The 21,338-nt window shown below is 45.5% G+C and overlaps 1 protein-coding gene across 1 annotated transcript in view; it reads right to left on the reverse strand.

Annotated features, from left to right (window-relative positions):
• Nucleotides 1–6,179: 6,179 nt before the first annotated feature.
• Nucleotides 6,180–21,338, reverse strand: part of MARCH3 (membrane-associated ring finger (C3HC4) 3, E3 ubiquitin protein ligase) — a 62,441-nt gene continuing 47,282 nt past the window's right edge. Inside the window, exons 3-4 of the mRNA XM_006886009.1 lie at nucleotides 15,048–15,257; nucleotides 6,180–7,112 (exon numbers count right to left, since the gene is read on the reverse strand). Coding sequence (XP_006886071.1) covers nucleotides 6,954–7,112; nucleotides 15,048–15,257 — 369 coding nt within the window. The 3' untranslated portion in view covers nucleotides 6,180–6,953. The remainder of the gene's footprint in view (nucleotides 7,113–15,047; nucleotides 15,258–21,338) is intronic.

Consider the following 21,338-nt stretch of genomic DNA (forward strand, 5'->3'; position numbering starts at 1 on the left):
TTGATTGTACAAAATTCTATCATTTTATCTCCAGCCTCATTTTGCCACCAAGCCCAGTTTTCCAACTACTGATCCTTCTTCTCTGTTCCAATCTTTTGCATTCAAGTCACACATTATTATTAACGTTATCTTGGTCGCTGTTAGATCAATTTCCAACTGCAATAATTGGTAGAAATAATCTATTTCCTCCTCTTTGGCTCTGACTGTTGGTGCATATATTTGAATTATAGTGGTATTAACAGATCTTCTTATATGCAGATTGATATTATTCTGTCACTCTCATTGTATTTCAAGATGGATCTTGAAACAGTCTTTTTAACTATGAATGTGATCCTGTTTTTCTTCACCTTTTCATCTTTAGTGTCACTGTCTAGTGATTCCAAATGTCCCCAGCCAATCCATCTCATTTTGCCAGTGCCTAGTATGTCAATATTTATGCATGCCATTTCTTATTTAACAAAATGGAAGGAATACACAGAATCACTGTACCAAAAAAGAAATGGCTGACACAGAAGAATTTAATGAAACAACATATGATCAAGAGGAAATGATGATGAAAGAGCAAGTCCAAGCTGCTCTGAGAGATTTGCAAAAAAAACCCACAAAAAACCCCCAAGGCCCAGGAATTGATGAAATTTCAATTGGCATATCTCAACAAATAGATGCTACCCTGGATGTGCTCACCAGGTTGGCCAAGAAACCTGGAGGACAACCACCTGGCCAACTGGCTGGTGGCCATTTTTGGGATCCATATTTATTCCCAATCTAAAAAAAATAATGATCCGACAGAATGTGGAAATTATCGAACAATGTCACATGGAAGCAACACCCTGCTGAAGATCATCCAAAAATGCTTGGAAAAGTGTACTGATAGATATCTACCAGAAACACAAGCTGAGTTTAGAAGAGGTGTGGCACTTAAGGATATTATAGCCAATGTCAGATGGATTGGGGCTGAAAGCAGAAAGTTGTTGTGTACCTTGAGTTGGAACTGATCCATAGTTGACCCTCTGGAGGGTTTTCAGAGGCAGTTAATTGCATGGGAAAAGATTGTCCATTCTTCTCCTGCAGAGCAGCCGATGGCCTTGAACCGCGTGCCTTTGGGATTACAGCGTAGCTTCTTGCCACTATACCACCAGAGCTCCCAGAGGAGCAGAGTGTATCACAGGAATTTTCATCTACTTTTCATTGACTATTCAAAGGCATTTGACTGTGTGGATCACAACAAATTGTGGCTAACCTTGAGGAGAATGGGAATCCCAGAACACTTGATGGTGCTCATGTGAAACTAGTATCTGGACCAGGAATCAGTCATCAGAACAGAGCAAGGAAACACTACATGGTTCAAAGACAGGAAAAGTGTATGTCAGGGATGCATCCTGTCTCCATATCCTTTCAATCTATATGCGGAACAGATCATTCGGAAGGACTTTATGAGGAGGAATGTGGCATCAGGATTGGAGGAAAACTCAACAACAACCTACATTATGCAGATGACACAACTTTGCTTGCTGAAACTGAGGAAGGCCTGAGGTGTTTGCTGCAGAAGGTCAAGGACTCTAGTCTTCAATATGGATTGAAGCTCAATATCAAGAAAACAAAGATTCTCACCACTGGGCCAATTGATAACACCATGATAGACGGAGAAGAGATTGAGATTGTTAACAATTTCAGCTTATTTGCCTCCACAATCAACACTGTTGGCACCAGCAGTCAGGAAATCAAAAGATGAATTGTATTAGGAAAATTTGCTATCAGGGACCTCTCTGGTATGCTGAAGAGCAACAATGTCAGTCTAAAGACTAATATGTGTCTGATCCAGGCCATGGTCTTTGTAATTACTGGACAATAACTAACTGTGACAGTAGAGGAATCGGTGTCTTTGAGTTGTGGTACTGATGAAGAATATTGCACATACCATACACTGCCAACGTCTGTCTCAGAGAGGGTGAAACCAAGTTTCTCCTCAGCGGCAGGAATTTTGAGGCTCCATCTGACATACTTGGGCATGTTGCCAGGAGGGACCAGTCCTTGGAGAAGGACATCATGCTTGGAAGTGTAAAGCGACAGCCCGGGAGAAGAGACTCCAGACAGGATGAATTGACACAGTAACTGGGGTGGTGGGGGCAGATGTGTTGGAGACAGTGAGACTGGCTCAGGATACGGCAGGGTTCAGAGCTATTGTGCATGGGGTCACTGTGAGTTGCAAGTGAGTCAATGGCACATAACATGGTGAAGAGTGTGTCCCAAAATGAAGCAGGGCCCGTGCTGCCTTTGCTGTTAATAGTGTTGTCTTTGTGCACAGAGTGTGGAAGCTCCAGCAAGGTGCTTAGCCCAGGAGTCGTGACACTGAAGTCCTTCTCTGGGAACACACGCAACTGGTAGACTGCATTTATTTTCCACAGTAGTTCTGGATCCAGGACTAGCAAATGCTTTGGCTGCAGTCAGTTCTCAACCACCAGTTCCAATATCAGGAAATGGAAGGATAATTGAAATCGAGAAGTAATTAAAAGATTTTGTGTTACTTTCAACCTTCAGAAGTTTTTCCCCCCTCAATTGTTATTAGTTGATTATTGAAAATGGCTTTTCTTTTCAAAGAAGGTTTTGAATCAAGTTATTTATGATCTTACAACCATTTACCAAGTTCATTAAGTTAAATCCCAGACGGGGGCAGAATCACCCAGGCATTATCTCTAGTGAGCTCTTCCATAAATTGCTGGGAACACTGGCAGTGGAAGCTGGTGTGTTGCTGACCAGATTTCAGTAGCACTTCCAGACTCAGACACACTAGGAATAAAGGCCTGGTAATCTCTTCCCCAAAATCAGCCAATGAAACCCTATAGATCACAACCTAGTCCTGAAGCTGGACTGTCCATAAGCTGCAGGTATTGCAATGCAGAGTTAGGGTTGAAACCCACACACCTTGCCTTTGCAGCTGGTTCTCAGTTTTAGTGCATAGGGAACCAAAGAGCCAGACTCACTTCCAGAATGACTGCAACGGCGAGAGAGAGACCGAAGGTCCCAATGCCAACTCCTACACACTGAAACTGCGTGAAGCCAAAAAAGGTGGGCTGCATGCAACATAATAGCCTGAGTATTTCTGCAGAATTGACACGTTTCAGAGAGAGCTTGTGGTTGCCCAGGCATCCCACTGAGTGCCAACTTCTCGTGACTCCTGCCTTTGCCAGCACTAGGATACAGTTGTTCTGTCGGTACGTGTGGCCAAGGAAGGGTGAAACAAAGCTAGGGCAAGTCCATCATGGGCCCAGCCTTCTCATGCTAAAATAACCCCCCAATCCTGTCGCCACCTGCTAGTCCACCTTCCAGCCCAGTCAGACTACAGAAGCACAGCTCTGCACTTGTCACCAGCACTAGGGACCACCCCCGTGTGGCCGTGATCTCCAAATAGCTGCCAGGAGCACTCTGGCTGAGGTGGAGGGGAGGCGGTTATTGATCTCATTTCCTACGTGTGTCTTCCTCAGGCTCTTTTGGTTTGGGGACATTGCTTAGTGCTGGCAGACTGAAGACCAAGTGTCCATGCTGTGTGGTATTTCAGGGAAGGTTGGGCCAGATGAGACCCTGAGGAGAGGGCAGAGCCAAGGGGAGGAGCCTCGGGGGGAGTTTGTGCTGGAGCTGGCTGTGCTGGGGCAGCTGGGTACTGTTTCATTTCTGTTTTCTCCTTTGCTCCTCCACACGCCTGGATGAGTTCTTCTCAGTGAGAATGCAAGGACGGTAGCTCTATCCCAGCTGAAAGTGATAGCCCACAGCTGGCCCAGCCACTCAGTGCAAGGGAAGCCAGGTCAGGACAACGGAAGACAAATACAAGTAACTTCCAAATCACGCCATTTATTTTTCTTTAATTGGATTTGACAGCTCATCTGAGCTTCTGCTCTGTTCTCTGAGGAGCCAGAGTTTGCATGAATGCTTGCTGTGTTCTCTCTCCTTCCCCTAAATAATGAGCACATGCACACACACACACACACACACACACACACACACACACACACATGTTCACACGCAGGCCAGACCAGAACACACGGGATTCTGACTTCATGGTGACACACATTTGTCAGGACATAGTATCCTTCGGAGTGTTGAGGACCGGGTCCCTGAAGGAGCATGGGCGAGCGAGGACAGTGGGAAGGCAGAGGGAAGGGAAGCCATGATCTCCTGAAGTTCTGTACCCACTCAGCTCCTTCATCTCACCCCAGCTAAGTTCTTAATCTCCACAAACAGAGGACACAAGGCCCACAGGACCTCTGCTGACCTACTGGGCACCCCTGAGCCAAGTATCAAGAGGCAAATGTACCCGTCCTCCTTCTTTTTTGGAGTATGGTTTAGTGATAGCCTTTTCCCCTTTGCCTTAGTGACTGGGTCTCCTTATGCATATATTGTAGTTCCCTAGATTATCCTATCGTTAGCATCTCAGGGTTAGAAGACTAAGAGGGAAGGAGTGACTTCTAAGAATTCTCAGAATCCCCCATGGCTCCTGGTGCTGATAGAGACCAGGGTCTCCCAAGGAATTCCCAAGATGACATCGGAAGGCACGCGATTCAAATCCACCATCCACCATCTGGTTTGCAGAAGGATGGGCAGTCCCGACCCCGCCGCTGCCCCATGTGATTATTGCCTTTGAAAACCTGTTGGGAGGGTCAGCTATGGGTGGGTTCTGACTCGACGGTACACAATAACAAAGCTGTTTCGGGCTCCAAACGCATTCTGACCACCATCCGACATGCTGCCCACACCTTGTTCCAGATTCTGTTTCATTTCCAAGAATGGGAACTGAAATATGAGGAAGAGCTGCAGCATAGTCTTAATGCACCAACCCTTCCCAGCACAGGCGTCACTGCCTAGCACTTGCTAGTCTCCGGTATTTAGAGGCATTATTTCTCACTTTTTTAATAAAGTGGAGATTCTGTGCAGCAAACCCTTAAAAGGAATGGTCCTGTCAATCCTTGGCTTCTTGAATTCATGGATTCCTGAGAGCAAAGAGGAGAAAGGGTATGGTCCTCTCCTGAATGCTGGTGCCGTTCAGTGAGAGATGTCACTGCTTAACTTGACAGCTCGGAGACCAAAGCTGGCTGGACATCTCAAGGATACCACAGGGCTGCAGTTCATAAGCCTCCAAGTTGGACTCTTTGCTCTGGGAATTTAAAGTGTGACAGCTGTGTGCAGCCAGTGGCGTCCAGCATTTTAAAAAGGTCAATTAAGAAACGGTTGACGGTGACACAGCTAATGACAATCCAGAGGGGTGAGCAAGGCCGAGTAAACAGAAGGGCTGAGATGCGTATTACTGGAATTGAAGTGTCCAAGCGGAGCGTGGAGGGGAGGAAATCTATTGTCACAAACCATAAAGTACATCTGAGTGATGCAGCGTTGGGCCTTACAGCCGTGTATCTCCCCAGGCAGCGTCTGTGCAGGTGGACTCGGCTGACAAAGTGGACGCCCATATCAGCACCATCAACCTGCAGACAAAAATCGTTACCCTCCTTTGCACTTTTGGCTCCCCGGCTCGGGGTGCATGAGACAGATGCTGGAGTGGTGTTCTGAATGCGGGTCATGTTCTCGGAATCCATATTTTAAGCATTCCCCCGAAGCTGTGGTCTGCCCACTCCTCGCAGTGTGTGTGTGGGTGGGCAGACAGCCTGCGCGCCAGCCCACGCAGACGGCTTGGCTTTGAAGACACACCAGCTCCCTGTCTTCAGTGGATGCACAATGCAGGGTCCGAGGACCTTTATGCAGTGATTGATAAAAGAGGGACCTGGAGCCCTTAGAAAAAGCCTATCTCAGCTGGTGACAGAATTGGTTCACGGTTGGGGGAGGCACTAAGTGGGGCTCTTTTTCCTTGAAAACCAGACAAAGGGGTCTTAGACTAAAAGCAAGGCTGCCAGGACAGGCTTTTCCTGCCACATCTACCTGTCAAGCTAGAAATTCAATAGAGCAATGGGAATGCTAATTTACATGCAAAACAGGTCCAGAGTTCCTAGAAGTGTCTAATGATCTTCCAATTCATTACAAATGCAGAATTAAGACATGTACGAAATGAGATGGGTGTTAAGAACACCAACCTTTTGCTTTTTCTCTTTTCCCTCCTTTTTTTTTTTAATTTTCAAAGCTACTTTGTGAAACTTTGCAGTTCTTGTGAGTAAAAAACGAGAGCATTGCAATCAGTGGGGTTTGTCTTTCACACACTGTATATTTATTATTAGAAAATAGCTTCTATCAGCTGTCAGTACTAAACAAGTTGACAGGAGCGTGCTTCTCACCATCATCCCCCCTCGCTACTGGTACTTAAATAAACAGCTCACTGTGTGGAGGGGGGCCACACCTTCTTTTTTTGTTTGTTTCTTTAAAAACGGAATAATTAAATGAGGTTTAGTACAAAACATCCTTCGGATCTGACTTGTTCTGAAGTCGGTATGATGTCTCCTTGAAGAGAGACAGAAAGAGACGAAAAAGACCACTCAAGCTATCAAACTGCCCCAAAGAATATACAGTAGAAACCAGGAAACAAATAAACTAGCCAAAACAGAACCCATCCAAACCAAGAAGCCAGCTTTTACCTTGGCTTTTCTGATGTTGATTATCATCTAGGTTTAATATATATCTCTCTATTTGAAATAGTAATAAAAAAGGAAGAACTGCGTCCTTATGCGGAGCGCTTTCCTCCGTGTTAAAGAGGTGTTCAGAAAATTCCATACAGTATCTGCTAAATAAACATGTTTGGCAGCTTAGCAAATATCATATGATTGCAGCATCCATGATTTGAAGTAAAACAGCATTTGCTTTCTTCCGGCAGAGTTTGTTGCTTAGGGCGATGTACTAACGTGGTTCTGGCTGTTCTGAGACCCACAGGCTTAAAGAAGGGTTTTGGGGTGACTCAGTGCATGGCCCCAGCGTAGGAACTTCCAGATCCCAAACAACTCATCAACCACCCACCCACACGAGCATCAAACAATTGTCTCCTTTGAGTTCCTCTTGACCGAATGGAGGCCCAGCAAGGACTGTTGGTTAGAAGGTACGTTGACAGACTTTGGAATGAGGAGAATCACCCTCTGATTGGTCCGACGCCATTCGTTGTACAATCGACAGTGGTACCTAAATGACACCTGGGGGGAGAGGAAAAAGAAAGTTTCATTCAGCAATAGTTGATCATCAATCCAACAAATAAAGCAAGCCATTCGGAGCAGCTGGGGGAGGCACAGCAAAGGACAGGAACCCCAGAGATACTGCTTTGTAGCAGCTGAGTGCTGGGAGATTGGGGAGCCAGCCAAGGACTCATGTGTGCATGGGCAGGGCTCCCATGGGTAACTTTGGTCTTGTCAAGCTGGGTAAAATCAAGACAGAAACAGGAAGTTGCACAGCGCCAGCTCACAGCCAGCTGTGTGACTTTACGAGCAGATTCCTGTGCATGCTGCAGGTCACACACAGCACATCTCAGAGGGTCCCATTCACACTGAACACGGTATGACGGGCACTCTCTCATGTGCCATTGGTGAGTCACTTCACTGCAACGGGTGGCCCTGAAGGGTGACTGCCACCTGCCTAGAGCCCCAGCATTCTCAGCTGCCAGCGAGAAGATCTGCTTGCGCAGTGCTGTGGGTTGAATTGAGCATCACAGGAAAATAAGTTCAAGTTCCAACGCGCTGTGGCTGAGTGTGACCTTATATGGAAATAGGGCCTTAGTAGATATAAACTAGTTCAAATGAGCCGTTCACCTTAATGACTGATGTCCATATAAGAACACCGTCTTGGGAGCAGGGTCCGTGTCATATCCATCTTTGTACGTCCAGCACTGACCACAGTGGCCGGCACTTACTGCAGTGTTCATCAGAAGACAAGCAGATAAATATCAGCTGGGGTAATGGCTCTTCTTTGCTATGGAACGCATGGTAGCATGAGAAGCAGGCCTCTAGGCCAGTTGTGGTATAACTACGCCCCCAAAGAGTGTTGCTTCTCCTGAAAATGCACCAGACTGAGGCACTTCAGCCTCTGCCTGGGTTTGGAGAAGGCGGACACAGGACGCTGCCAGATTGCCCAGGCAATTAATTTGTGTTTTTGAAGCAGAGGTAAATGAATGGCCTTTGAAGGTGGAGTTGTTTCACCTGCGTGCAGACTAATGACACCTAAGTGCTGTGAAAGTGGGTACATCTCCCCAGTAGGTCCTGATTTCACTCCTGGGGCTGGAGGTGGGCCGTGCTGACAAAAGTGCAGGGCCCGTGATTATCAGGAACTGGATCGTCAGAACCCAAGGCTTTAAGCTCAGCGTTTCCAGGAGTGGAGGAGAACACAGGTCACTGATCAGAAAGGCTTTGTTGGTCTCATGACAAGATCATTAAACTCAAAGCCATTTGCTCAAACTTCCAAAGCTAAAAAGCAGATAGTTTTAAGCAGATGCCACAGGCTGCGCGCCAGAGAGATTTGGGTATGAAAGTATAAGCTTTTATACTCACACAGATGTGCTTTTTTATAAAAGGCCCCAAAGGTGCCAGACTGATTTTTTTTTTTTTAAATTTGATTCTCTCATATCTATTCTGTCCTGCTGTGGCTTGGTGCTATCCACGAAGTACGGGAGGCAAGCTGGACGGCCAGCTGCTCAGGGCCAAGGATAGGAAAGAGGCAGGGCACAGACATGTGTGAATGAAGGGCTTTGGCAAGTCAAGAAATCTGGGATCCAGAAATAGGATAGGGATGTGGATTTTAAATCAAGAATCCTTTTGTCCAGGATATTAAAAAGCTGTGCACACTTGGCCTGAGGAAGCAGACCAGGAGCTGGGGGTGAAGGGAGGCTGCATCTTTTTTCTAATCAATCAACCAACCAAGTGTAGGAAGCAGGCTATGGCTCTAAGGCCAGATACTAAAAAAAGAAATCAAACCCACTTCTATGAAGCTGATTCCAACTCACAGCAGCCCTCCAGCACAGGGCAGAACCACACCACGGGGTTTCCAAATATCATCTTTACAGAAGCAGACTGACATGTCTTTATCCTGCACAATAGCTGATAGGTTTAACATGACCTTTCATTTAGGAAAGGGCACTTTAACCATAGTGCCACCAGGGTTCCAGGCATGCTGTTGTTGTTAAGTGCTGTAGAGTCAAATACAAATCATAGTGACCCGATGAAAAATGGATCTGAACTCTGTTCTGTGCACACCATCCTATCATCCTCGACACATTTGAGCCCACTCCCAGATGTTATGTCAATCCATCTGATTGAGGGTCTTCTGCTCCTTCGCTTACCCTCCACCTTTCCAAGCATTATGTCTTTTTTCCAAGGAATAGCCTCTCCTAACACCATATGTGAAATGAAGCTTCATCAACAGAATGTTCATCTAAAGAATATTCTGGCTGCACTTTCTCCAATACCGTTTGTTCTTCTGGCAGTACATGCAATCTTCAGCACTTTTTCCCAATACCACAACTCAACTGCATCAATTCGTCTTCTGTCACCCTTATTCATTGTGCAGCTCTCAGATCATAGAAGGTGATTAGAAAGAATGTGCCTTGAATAATGTGCACCTTAGTCTTTAGACTGACATCATTTCTCCTCAGGACTTTGGAGAGGCCCCTGACAGCAGACTTTTCCAGTGCTATATACACCTCCTGGTCTCCTGACTGCTGGGACCAATGGTGTTGATTGTGGATCCAAGCAAAATGAGGAGATATTTTTGCTGTTTTTCAGCTTCAGTTTCTTTGCAAATGTGATTAAGATATCTGAGATAATGCATGTTAATCACTCGGCACAGTACTTGGCACACATACTCATTTTCTTGGCATTTTATTTTTCTTGGGTTAAGCATAGGAAAGAATGTGATGGCTTTGTGGTATTCTCTCTTAGATATATGGAAACTGGAGGAGGAAAACAGAGGCTGGGCTAGTTCCTTTAAGGCCTCCCTACTCATTGTGGTCCAAGGAATAGCAGCAACTTTGGTCACCTGGGAGCTTGTTAGAATTTCAGAAGTTTGGGCCCCACCCAGACCTACAGAGGGAGCATGTGCATTTTAACAAGATCCCCAGGGGTTTCACATGTACGCTCAGGCTTGAGAAGCATGTCTTTATGGAACACAGGGAGTTAATCACTTAGCAGGCCTCCTGGTTCCTTGGTCCAGGAATCATCATCATCTTCATCCTCCTCCTTCTCTTCCTCATCAGCCCATTTGTGTAGCCAAGTGATTGAGATCCCATCATGCTGTTAACCGCTCAGTCTGCAGGCAGGTTTAATCAACAAGAAGATCTGAAGATGACTCCTCATCAGAGGAAATCAAGAGGATTGAGCGCAACTACAGAGGCCACTACAGGTTTGCAGTCCACCTGCTGGTACTGTAGATACTGTAAGATACGCCCTCCTTCAATGGAAAGCAGAAGGTTCGACTTGGAGGTATAAAGAAGCAGTGAGGAGAAAAGAAATGACACACACCAAGGAAGTGGCTCTAAGGATAGAAGTGCTGGAGAGTTCGTTTAGCTATTCTTAATTTCAGAGCTTTTTGCGGAGAGAGGAAGAAGCAGGAGCCCAGGCCTACTGGTCTAGAAATAGTACACATTATGGTCTGGGGTTCTTGTAGCTTAGTGACCCAAAGGGTATTTGTTAAGTGTGTATCGTGGGCAATGTCTGTAAAGAATTGTGATCATCTGAATGGAATAAAGGCAGGTCAGAATATGTTGGTGACCTCTGCCTCTCCCGACCAGAGCAGTGACTGAAGCTAGAGGGGAAGGCCTTCTGTCAAGTTACTGCAAGAGAAAACCTTGGATCATATCTTTTTATCTGGCCCTTTTTCTTTCTAGAGTTAGGGTGCAAGTGAAGCACGATGAGGGGACCAGTGCTTTGGTAAGTCACTGTCCCAGAATGGGACACCATTAATTGCACAGTGCGGACAACTCTGTGGGAGAGACTGTAAACTGAGCCAGATGGAACCAAAAAGTCTTTGCCACTGGGTTGATTCAGTTTCATGTCTACTCCATCTGTTACAGAGCGAGCTTCACAGGTTTTCTTGGTTATAATTGTTATGGAAACAGATTGTCAGGCCTCGGTGGCACAGTCTTGTAAGGAATTGCTAACTCAAAGGCAGTCATCCCTCTCTGGCAGTTTGAATCCATTCGCTGGTTCCTCGGGAGAAAGATGGGCATTCTCCTGTCAATTTATAGCCTCTGAAAACTCACTGGATGGCCAGCTGTGAGCCGGCTCTGACTCGATGGTAATCAGTTTGAGTTTTTTGTCCCATGGTGGAGGGCACTACTGGGTAGACATACGGGAGTAATCTAAGGCAAACTATCTGTACCACCCAGGGATGTACACCCCGCTCCCCAGCCCCTCAGACGAACAGGAAAAGAGTGGCTAGATAATGAATAGTGAATAGATTATCTATCTAGTGATAGATAATACAGTTATTGGAACAGATGAGCACAAGGACCAGTTGAAAGAAATGTATGATTAGGCAAAGTGTGCCTGAAAACCTCCTGGAACAAGGGGTGCACTGCAAAGTGGACTGGGGGAGGGGGAGGGAGGAAAATGTGCAACAGTGTATGAACGAAAATCCAACCTTTCTGTAAACTTTCGTTAAAATCACAATTAAAAAAAAACAACACACAACAAAAAACAAGACGAAAGGCCTGAGGAGCTGCTTTGGAGAGATGACGGGGCAGCTCTCCTTTACAACACAGGCTCCTGGGAGGCAGAGCAGGCTTGAGAGCACTGAAAGAAGACCATGGAGGAGGTAAATCGGCCATGGGGAAATCGTGGGCACCACACACACACTTACTTTATCATATTCAACAGCCTTGAGTTGTCTCTCAGGCAATCTAGGGAAGTATTTAAATCAGTCTGGATAGGGCGGTGGAGGCTCTCTCCTTTACATTAAGAATTTTAATGATTAACTCATGGAGTTGACCTTTGAGGACCTGGGTCATTTCCTTCCATGCCTTACACTCAGTTTCTGAGCAGGGTTTTGGAGGCAGCGGTGAGGCTGTAACAGGCTGTCCGGTTTGGGCCAGTGCACCATGGTCCTCTCTTCTCTTAACTGCGCTAACATGATCACGCTGTGGACAACTTGCTAAGGCCCCACATAGATCCAGTCCTCACTTAGCACTCTGCTTCCCCCACTCTTCATTTGTGAATGAATAGTGATGTTTCTGGCATCTCTCCCCAGGGCTCAAGTGGAAATGGCTGAGGCCTGGGCTTCCTGGAGGCCGTGGATGTTTGTGTCTTCCCACTGCAACTTCCTGAAAGCAGAAATCCCCGAATCTGAATTTGCGTCAAGGCCTCATGGCCATGTGAACCGGAGAGGAACTCCAAAGACACGCACTTAGAAGGTGCTGAGCGTGAGTGAGCGCAGACCCCTCTCCAGAGCATCCAAGGAGGCTCTTCCAGGCAGGCTCCCCGGCTCCAGGAGAGGCAGGCTTGGTCTGGTCGGCTTGGGCTGACACGGTGTTTGTTTATCTAAGGCATTTTCACAACATATTCTCCTTAAACTTGACAGCTTGTTTACAATGGGTTTCTGCCGTAGGGCAGTTTCCAAGTGCTGTCAGCTTCTGAATTACAGCTCTTGCCAGCGCTGCTCAGAACAGCATTTATCTGGGAAGAAGTTATTCTATATTCAGTAACCTATTGCTGAGCTGACTCTGCAGCACGTTTTTCACACCAGTCAAAGGGGAGAAATGCCTTTCTTTCCTCCCACTATTCTGCATTTTCCAGGGTGCTGGAGGAGGCTGGGAGCCTGGGGAAGCCAGGAAACCACAGGAAGAGAAACCAGCTCAGCTCCGAGAGTTGACTCTGCAGCAGGATTGCCAGCTGCTCTGATAGATGTGCTCTGAATGATCCCACTTAATCCTCACAATAACCTACTGACCCAGGGGTGATCGATAATTTCCTCCAGGGTGTGTGTGTGTGTGTGTGTGTGTGTGTGTGTGTGTGTGTGTAAATCTTGGGTTCAAATAGAAATTCCTTGGATTTTAAACCTGTTACTACACAGCACTGCCCCCCAGAAACATATGGAATTAAACGTGAGATCACTCTCTTTGTAAATTCCAGTCTGGGTTCAAAGTTTTTTCCCCACCTGACATGGGAAAAGAAACAGGGCCCCACTGAGTGTTCACCAGGTAATCTTTCTGTGTCTGTCTTCCCTCCCTTTTACGTCTGCTGTCTCTTTCTTCATGTTCTTTCTGATGAGGTAACCTACTGGCCACCGAGTCAATACTAACTCATAATGACTCTATAGGACACAGTAGAACCACTGAGTTTCCAAGGCTGTGAATCATTTTGGAAAGAGACTTCCACATCGTCCTCCGTGGAGTAGCTGAAGGATTTGAACTGCCAAAACTTCAGCAGAGATGTGCTTAAACCCTGTACCACCACAATTCCTTTTGGCATCTAAACGTACACTTTACAAAGCAAAGTTCTAAGAGGGTTCATAGTTCAAAATTGGTTTTGAGAGTACAGTATGTAAGTCTATACTTTCATCTATTCCTCCTGTTAGAAAATCCTCTAAGCAAAAGAAGAGACTAGTAAACCTTGGAAGCTAGAGAAGTCTTACTTCTTTGGTGCTTTCCACAGTATTTTAATGAGCACTCTCTCACGTCCACCCCAGCCCCAGGAGGGCGTTGGCAGGGAAGGCTCTATCAGCACCCCCATACTGAAGGGGGCACAGGTGTAGAGAAGGGAAGTGACTTGCCCAAGACGATACAGTCCACAAGGTTGTTAATTCAATTTCTTATCTCCATCTCTCCCCTCATTACAGTAACCTTCTGACCCCTGGATCAGTTGAACTGCTTAACTCACTTAACCAGGAAACTCTGGAAATGTGACATTTCAAGGCAGGCAGTACTGGGTTAGCTTGAGGCTTCATTAACTTGAGAATAGAATGTCTAAATTAACCAGAGGACTTAAAGATTCTAGCACTAGAACAATCCGTATCTAATGAGACTGAAATCATACCCCAGTTACTATGAAATGTGCACTTGAGCCTTTACTGTCCCAACACCTTGCCTGAGGGGAGGGAGAGAACTGGACAAGTATGCAATGGCGATGGCTAAGAGGGACTTGAGCAGAGACTGGAGTGTGGAATGCAGGCGCTGGGGTGTGGGACGCAGGGGCTGGGTTATGGGACAGAGTGGTGGGCTAGATGGGCAGCAGGGCTTAGGTGACAGAGGAAGGTAGGGAAGTGTGAGTCCAGAAGCAACTTCCACACTGTTGACACTCTGCCAAGGGATATGGAAACCGTATGCTTCAGACAGGAAGTACATATTGAATAACAATGGAATGTGCTCAGATTAGAAGCAGCAGAGAGGAATGCCAGGAAGCAGGGGCCCTGTTCTGGGCTTGCTCTAGAGGGTGGTGATGTCCTTTCCAGCAGGTCCCAGAGGTAAGAGATCAAATGCTGCATGCATTTCGTGGGTCCTGTAAGTACAGCTCCAACAATCACTAAATGCAGGAAGGTGAAAGGTGAAAAGAAGGGATGTTTTAAAATTCTTCTTTGTGTACAGTGGTAACACTTAGAAGGAAATGGTTTTCTTTGGTGTCACTCTGTCGACCAGATGAAAAGTGATTTAAGGAACAGCAGAGTTGATATCCCAACACATGGAGCCACCACCAGGCTGAGGATAGCTCCACATCTAGCAAAGACATTAGGTTGTGGCAGGGTGCAAGGAGCGAATCACCACAGTGAGGATTCCCCTCAAGATAGACCACATGGATCATTCATGATACACGACAACCCCAGCACCGGAGACGAACTCAAACAGGAGAAAGAAAACACTGCGTGCCATAAAACAGCCGGGCTCTTCCTCTACAGGAGACAGAATGTGCAGGGTGCACGGCTTTGACCCTGAGCTCTCAGAAGCTCAGCCTTTATTTGCTGTGCTCTGCATAGCCGTGAACATGCGTGTGTACACACACACACACACACACACACACACACACACCCCACGCTTTTGAAGGCCTGCCATCTACCAGGCCAGTGAGAAGTGCTGTGGACAAGAGAGAGGACTGGTGCCCGCTGTGGGGCGGTCAGCTCCCGCTGGCCTGTACCCCGCGATCCCGGTCCATACTTACTAGTGTCCAAAAGAGGTAAATAGTGAAGAGTGCGACAGTGAGTGCAATCAGTCCGACGGCTTCGAGCCGACTACTAAAGTGCAGGTGGTCCACGGCGCCCCGCAGGCAGAGCCAGCCCGAGATGGTGGCCAGGGGCGTTATGAACAAGAAGCACACCATGTCTCCAAACAGAGTCCGTTTCTCATGCTGGGGGCCTGGGTTTCGGAGCCACTGCCAAGGAAAAGGAGACAGAGAAAAGCAAGGGAAAGGTTAAATGCCAGTGTGGAGCAGAGACATGCTGATCTGAAGTTGCCTTTGTCTTCAGAATCTGGGAAAGGCACTTCCAAGCTGGTCTAAGACCACCAGGAACACTGGGGGCCCATTCCCATGCCCCCACCCACTGTAACTGGGACAAGAACAAGAAAATACAATGACAATTTACTGAGCTCTTGCTGGAGAAGACTGGTTTTCCTGAAAATGGTTCTGTGGCTATTATTCTGAGTCACAAAGACCCTATGCAGAGAGAAGGCCATTTGTAGACAGTAACAGATGAGGCACCAGCAACTGTGTCACGGAACCAATGCCTGTCGATTGCCTGACTCTGGAAACATGTGCAGAAACCAAACCTTTAATCTGACATTCCCATCAATTTAGCAGATCTGAGTTGCTCTCAACTGTACTTTCTGACTTCCGTCGTGGTCTTGAGACTGCTTCTGGGAGAAAGCTCCTGGAACATTCTGCCTGAGAGCGTGCCTGGGTGTTTGAGGTCTTGGGATTCTGTACCAGTTTGATTAGATACTTTACTCTAACAATGTGATTTATGGAGAAGGCTGCTTCTGCATGTCTGAAATCTTGGTTCACACAATCTCAGTTTGATCAGACAGTTGATGGGAGCCATATGATTTACGGTGAAATGGCTGTCTTGCTCTGGCTGGCTGGAGTGTGAGGAGCTGAGGTGAGTCACGCAGGCGCTGAGTGCCTAAGTGACTGACGCCCCAGTGAAAGTCCCGGACATCAAGGCTCAGGTGAACCTTCTAGGTTTTCAGCACATCACACACTGTTGCTAGGAGCAGTAAGTACATCCTTGTGAATCCACGGGGAATAGACACCTGGAAGCATGTGTGTGTCTTCTCCCAAACACTGCTTGGTGTATCTTTTTCCTTTGCTGACTTTAATTTGTATCCTTTTGCTGAAATAAACAGAAATGATTACTCTAACAGTCTTTCTGAGTCCTAAAGCTCCTTCCAGCAAAGTCAAGCCTGAAGGTGGTCTTGGGCACTCCTTCTTGTCCTATTCCCCTCCCCTAAAAACATGACACACTTGATTTCTTGAATTCAGTAATGCCCCTTATTATCTTTCAGGACTCTGGACCTCCTCAGCTAGGAGTCTCTGTGATATCTATTTTAAGGGTGCTGGTGGCATAGTTCTGAGGGAACTGTGCTGTTGACCCAACGGGTGACACCTCTCTGGCAATTTGCTCCATCAACAACTCCTGGAGAGAAGAAAGGGCAGTCTCCTCCTCTGTGACTTACAGCCTCGGAAACCCTCTAGCGGGTCGGTGATACGAGGGTTCCAACTTGACAGCAAGGAGTGTGAGTTTGGCAGATTTCTTACTTGTGCTCCGTCCCTTTGGTGGGCAGTGCAGCACACTATGGACTGTGGCACCAGACCTCCTGACTGTGCTCTCATCTTGACTGAACTAACTCTCCAACAGGATGGGGAAAAGTTTTGCGCACGTTGAAAGGCTAGACATGCGAATTTTTCCCGAAACACAAACAATGCTATTGTCTTTTGACTGAGGGGATTGCTGAACATTTGAGGGAAGTTTTCCATAATTCATTCTAAGAAGAGTCAAGCTTTCTGTACGGATGTCAAGATACCTTGGTAATGAAACCTGATGGCTATTCTTCAGATTAGCATGCATAGATGGCCCCAAATAATTTGGCTCTCCCATCTTCTGACTCGATGGTACACAATAACAACAATAACATCTCCCTATGCCATGAAGTAACAACAGAGGTTAACTAGTTTAGGGAAGCAGAGGGTTAAACACAGGTGATGGGGTGTGGGTATGAGACAGGCACTAGGTAGGTCTGGCTTTCATCTCCCCACTACCCCATCAGACAGGGGGAACCGGAACTGTCTGTTGCTAAAGCATGTCCGGCAATGCTGAGATGGCTCACCAAACAGGTGCACTGAGGCTGGGCTGCTAAGGAAAGACCTCAGGGGGCCAGGGAAGCAATCCTGGGGAAACCATTAGTGGGACAGAAAGGAGGAAACAGAGTGAGTGAAGCTAACTAGAGAATGAAGGGGAAGTACCCAAAGATGGAAGGGAGAATCTGAAGAGCTGCAAAGAGGGTAAACAAGCTGAGAAAAAGCAATGGCTGCTAAACCCCACAAGTAGTGAGCAAAACGTGCAAGAGGCACAAGGTACAAAAGAAACTTGTCTATGAGGTACTCTTCTTTGAATTCTGGTTTGTTGATGTTGTTATGTGCCATCAAGTCACCTGTAACTCATAGTGAGCCTTTGGACAACAGCTTTGAACCCTGCCCTGTCCTGAGCCAGTTTCACTGTCTCCATCACACTTACCCCCATTACCCCAATTATAATCTATCTCATCTGGGGTCTTCCTCTCCTGTGCTCTCCCTCTACCATTCTAAGCATAATGTTTTTCTCCAAGGACTGGTCCCTCCTGGAAACATCCCAACGTATATGAGACAGAGCTTCAAAATCCTTGTCTCCAAGAAGCAACTTGGTTTCATCCTCTACAGGACAGATCTTTTCTCTTGGCAGTCAATGGTTATGTTCTATGCTCTTCTCCAGCACCACAACTCAAAGGAATCAATTTTTCTTCTATCATCCTTTGTCACTGCCTAGCTCTCTGATGCATAGAAGTAATTGTGAAGACCATAGTCTAGATCAGGTGCACCTTAAGTCTCCAGACTGGCACTGTTGCTCTTCAGCACTCTGGAGAAGTACCTGACAGTAGATTTACCTAATCTTTTTTTATTTCCTGACTACTGGTGCCACTAGTGTTGATTGTGAAGCCACGCTTGCTCAAGTAAATATTAAAGACCTCTAATTCCCAACATAACACCTTTCAGGGATAAACCTGTAAAAAGGGAATGAGATGCTGACAGAATTTCAGAAATGGACATGAATAACATGAAAATAAACACATGTTGTTGTTGTGGTTAGGTGCTGTTAGGTAGCGGAGAACTCGCAGAAACCCTGTGAACCGCTGACCTGAGTCCTGCCCTCTCCTGTACCATCTTCATCATCTCTGACACGAGGAGTCCAGTGCGAGAAGAAGCCTTTGCGTTATGGTGGTGGGGAAGAGTACTACCCTATGGACTTCCAAAAGAACAAACTTGGAAAGAGTACAGCCAGTGTGCTTCTTGGAGGCAATGATGACAAAGCTTCCTCTTTCACACTTTGGACATGGAGCGAGTCGAGACTATTCCTTGGAAAGAGACAAGAGGAGGACCTCCAATGAGATGGACTGACATAGGGAAACACAGGTAGTCCCCATCTTTGAGAGTATTCCATTTGAATCACTCCATTGTAAACAGGCCTCAAAAATATTCTTACCTTTTTTAAAGTCTTTATTACTATCACCCTCTTTTTATCAATATCTTTAAACATCTGATCTTTGCTTGCATTTGTGAATTAGAAACAATATTTATGAACATCTGCAAGTGAAATTGTGAGAATGATAAACTGAAAAAAATTATGGCCCACAACATTGTATGTACTGAAAAAAGGATGAGAGTAACTGTGGTTTCTCATAACTTGAATATGTCTCTGGTTCTCTAAGATTTATCGTTCCGCTATCTTTCCTAGCCAATCATTAATTGTTTATTTTGTGTTGAAGTAATTATTGTATTAAGGAGAGACGGTTAAGATATCAGCACTAGGTGTTTTCTTTTGTGGAATGCTTGCCTGGGACACAGATCCAGCCTGCATCCCTCACTGTCACCATCCATCTGCACCACAACTGACCGTCTACAGGATCCTGGCCTGTTTCTGCAAAACCAGCCTGCACATCTACAGCAACGTGAGTCATTCCCCTGATGGGTCTGAGTCTCTGGGAGACCTTCCAGAGAAACTCCTGAGTCTGTGGGACACAGGGAGCTAGGAAATGGAACAAAGGAGGAGCTATTGATGCTGGACTTCCATGATCATGGACTTCTATTGATCATGGACTTCTATGTCAAGCATTTGGGACAATATTGACTCAACACTTATTATAATAACTGGTCTACTACTAATCTTAGCACAATGAATTATAAAAACAATGTCCTAAATAAAGAACTACTTGCAATAAGGATTAATTTGTCTGTTTATACAAGAAATACATCATTATAACAGTTTCACATAAACACCAGAATGATCAAATGATATTAACCCTGAGGTGGCATATGTTGTCATATCACCTCTCAGCAGTGTCAAAGAAATGAAAAACCCCCTTAGTAAGAAACAGTTTTTTGGCTGAATACTGTTGAATATTGCTAGAAAGCAGAAATCAGGCATTATTATCTCAACTTTTCAGAGGTTCAGCAAGTTTGAATGACTGCCCAGGTGATTTGAAGGCTGAATTAAGAAGTGAGTCAGATTCTTTCAACTCTTATTCATATGTGTTCTCAGGAAAATATTTTAAGAAATTAAAACTACAACACTCAGAAATCCAGAGTCTTGAGAAAATTGCCAAATTGTGGCAATTCAAGTTGCCTGTCCATTTAGAGTCTCTCTAGAAGTAGTTCTGGAGTGGAGGCCTGATGTACTTGTCTGATGCACAGTATGGACAGGGTTTTGGACATGGTATCTGATTAAACAGAGTAGGTTTTCAACAAACATCGTATAGAAGTACTCACTCTGACTCATTTGTTAAAACTTACTGTGAGGTGCCATCAAGCTGACTCCAGTTCATAGTGACCTTACGTGCAACAGATTGAAACTATGCCTGACCCCACGCCATCCTCACAATCTTCACTGTGTCCAAAGTGTGTGAGATGAAGTCTCACCATTTTTGGCTTTAAGGAGCACAGGGGCTGCATTTCTAAAACATATAGGCTTATTCTTTTGGCAGTCAATAGTGTGCTTGATATTCTTTGCCAATACTATAACTCAAAGGCATTGGTTCTTTTTTTGTCTTCCTTATTAATTTTCCAACTTTCATAAGCAATTGAGTCTTTTAAATGATATCCTTGATTTTTAAATCATTAGGAATTACTGTTTTGTTTTTTGCTTAGTTTCCAATTTTCTAGTTCTTTGACCTTCTCTATTACTGGAAAACTTTCAGATCATTTTGTTTCCATGATGACTTAAAACATGGACCTAAAACTTTGCTGAATGTGAAAAGAACTTGAAGCACTTGCTTTGAAAGATCAGCCTTCAATATGGATTACATCTCAACATCAAGAAAACAAAAATGTTCACCGCTGGACCAATAGGCAATATCATGATAGATGGAGAAAGGTTGAAACCGTCAATAACTTCCTCTTACTTGGATGCACAACTAACACACCTAGTAGCAGCAGTCAGGAACCTCTTCAAAATACCGGGGAGCAACAATGGCAGATTGAGGACCACAGTGCATCTGATTCAGATCATGGTCTTTCCAGTCACTTAGTATGCCTCTAGGAGTGGAACATTTAATAAAGATGACAGAAGAAGAACTGATGCCTTTGAATTGTGGTGTTGGATAAAAGTACTGAATATGACAAGAACTGCCAAAAGAACAAACAGTTATGTTTTGGAGAAAGTGCAGCAAGATAAAGTTGATAAAGAAAAGCTAAAGTTTTGTCTCACATACTTGAGGTATGTAGGTAGGAGAGGCTATTCCTTGGAGAGGGTCATCATGCTTGGAAAAGCAGAGAGTCAGGGAAAGAGAGAGAGACGCACAACCAGATGGAGTGACACATTATCTACTGCAATGGGCTTGAGGATGTCGGAAATGATGAGGATGGCACAGGGTAAGAGACGATTTAGATATGTTGATCATTAGGTCACTGAGTTGTACGTAACTTGACAGCACCTAAAAACAACACTATTATCCTATCATTGACTGCACTGAACTTCTTGAAGACTTGTTAATACAACTAGAAGGAAGACTTGTTAACAAAACTATTATTCAAGTATGTGGTTGAAAATGTTGTTGTTGTTGTTATGTGCCGTCGAGTCGTTTGTGACTCACAGCGACCCTATGAACAACAGCCCTAAACCCTGCTCTATCCTGTGCCAATCTCATTGCCTCTGACAACGCCCATCCCGATTACCCCAGTCACTGAATCAATCCACCTCATAGAGGG

Source organism: Elephantulus edwardii, unplaced genomic scaffold (genome assembly GCF_000299155.1).
Source record: "Elephantulus edwardii isolate Elephantulus edwardi_28Jun2011 unplaced genomic scaffold, EleEdw1.0 scaffold00046, whole genome shotgun sequence".
NCBI lineage: Eukaryota > Metazoa > Chordata > Mammalia > Macroscelidea > Macroscelididae > Elephantulus > Elephantulus edwardii.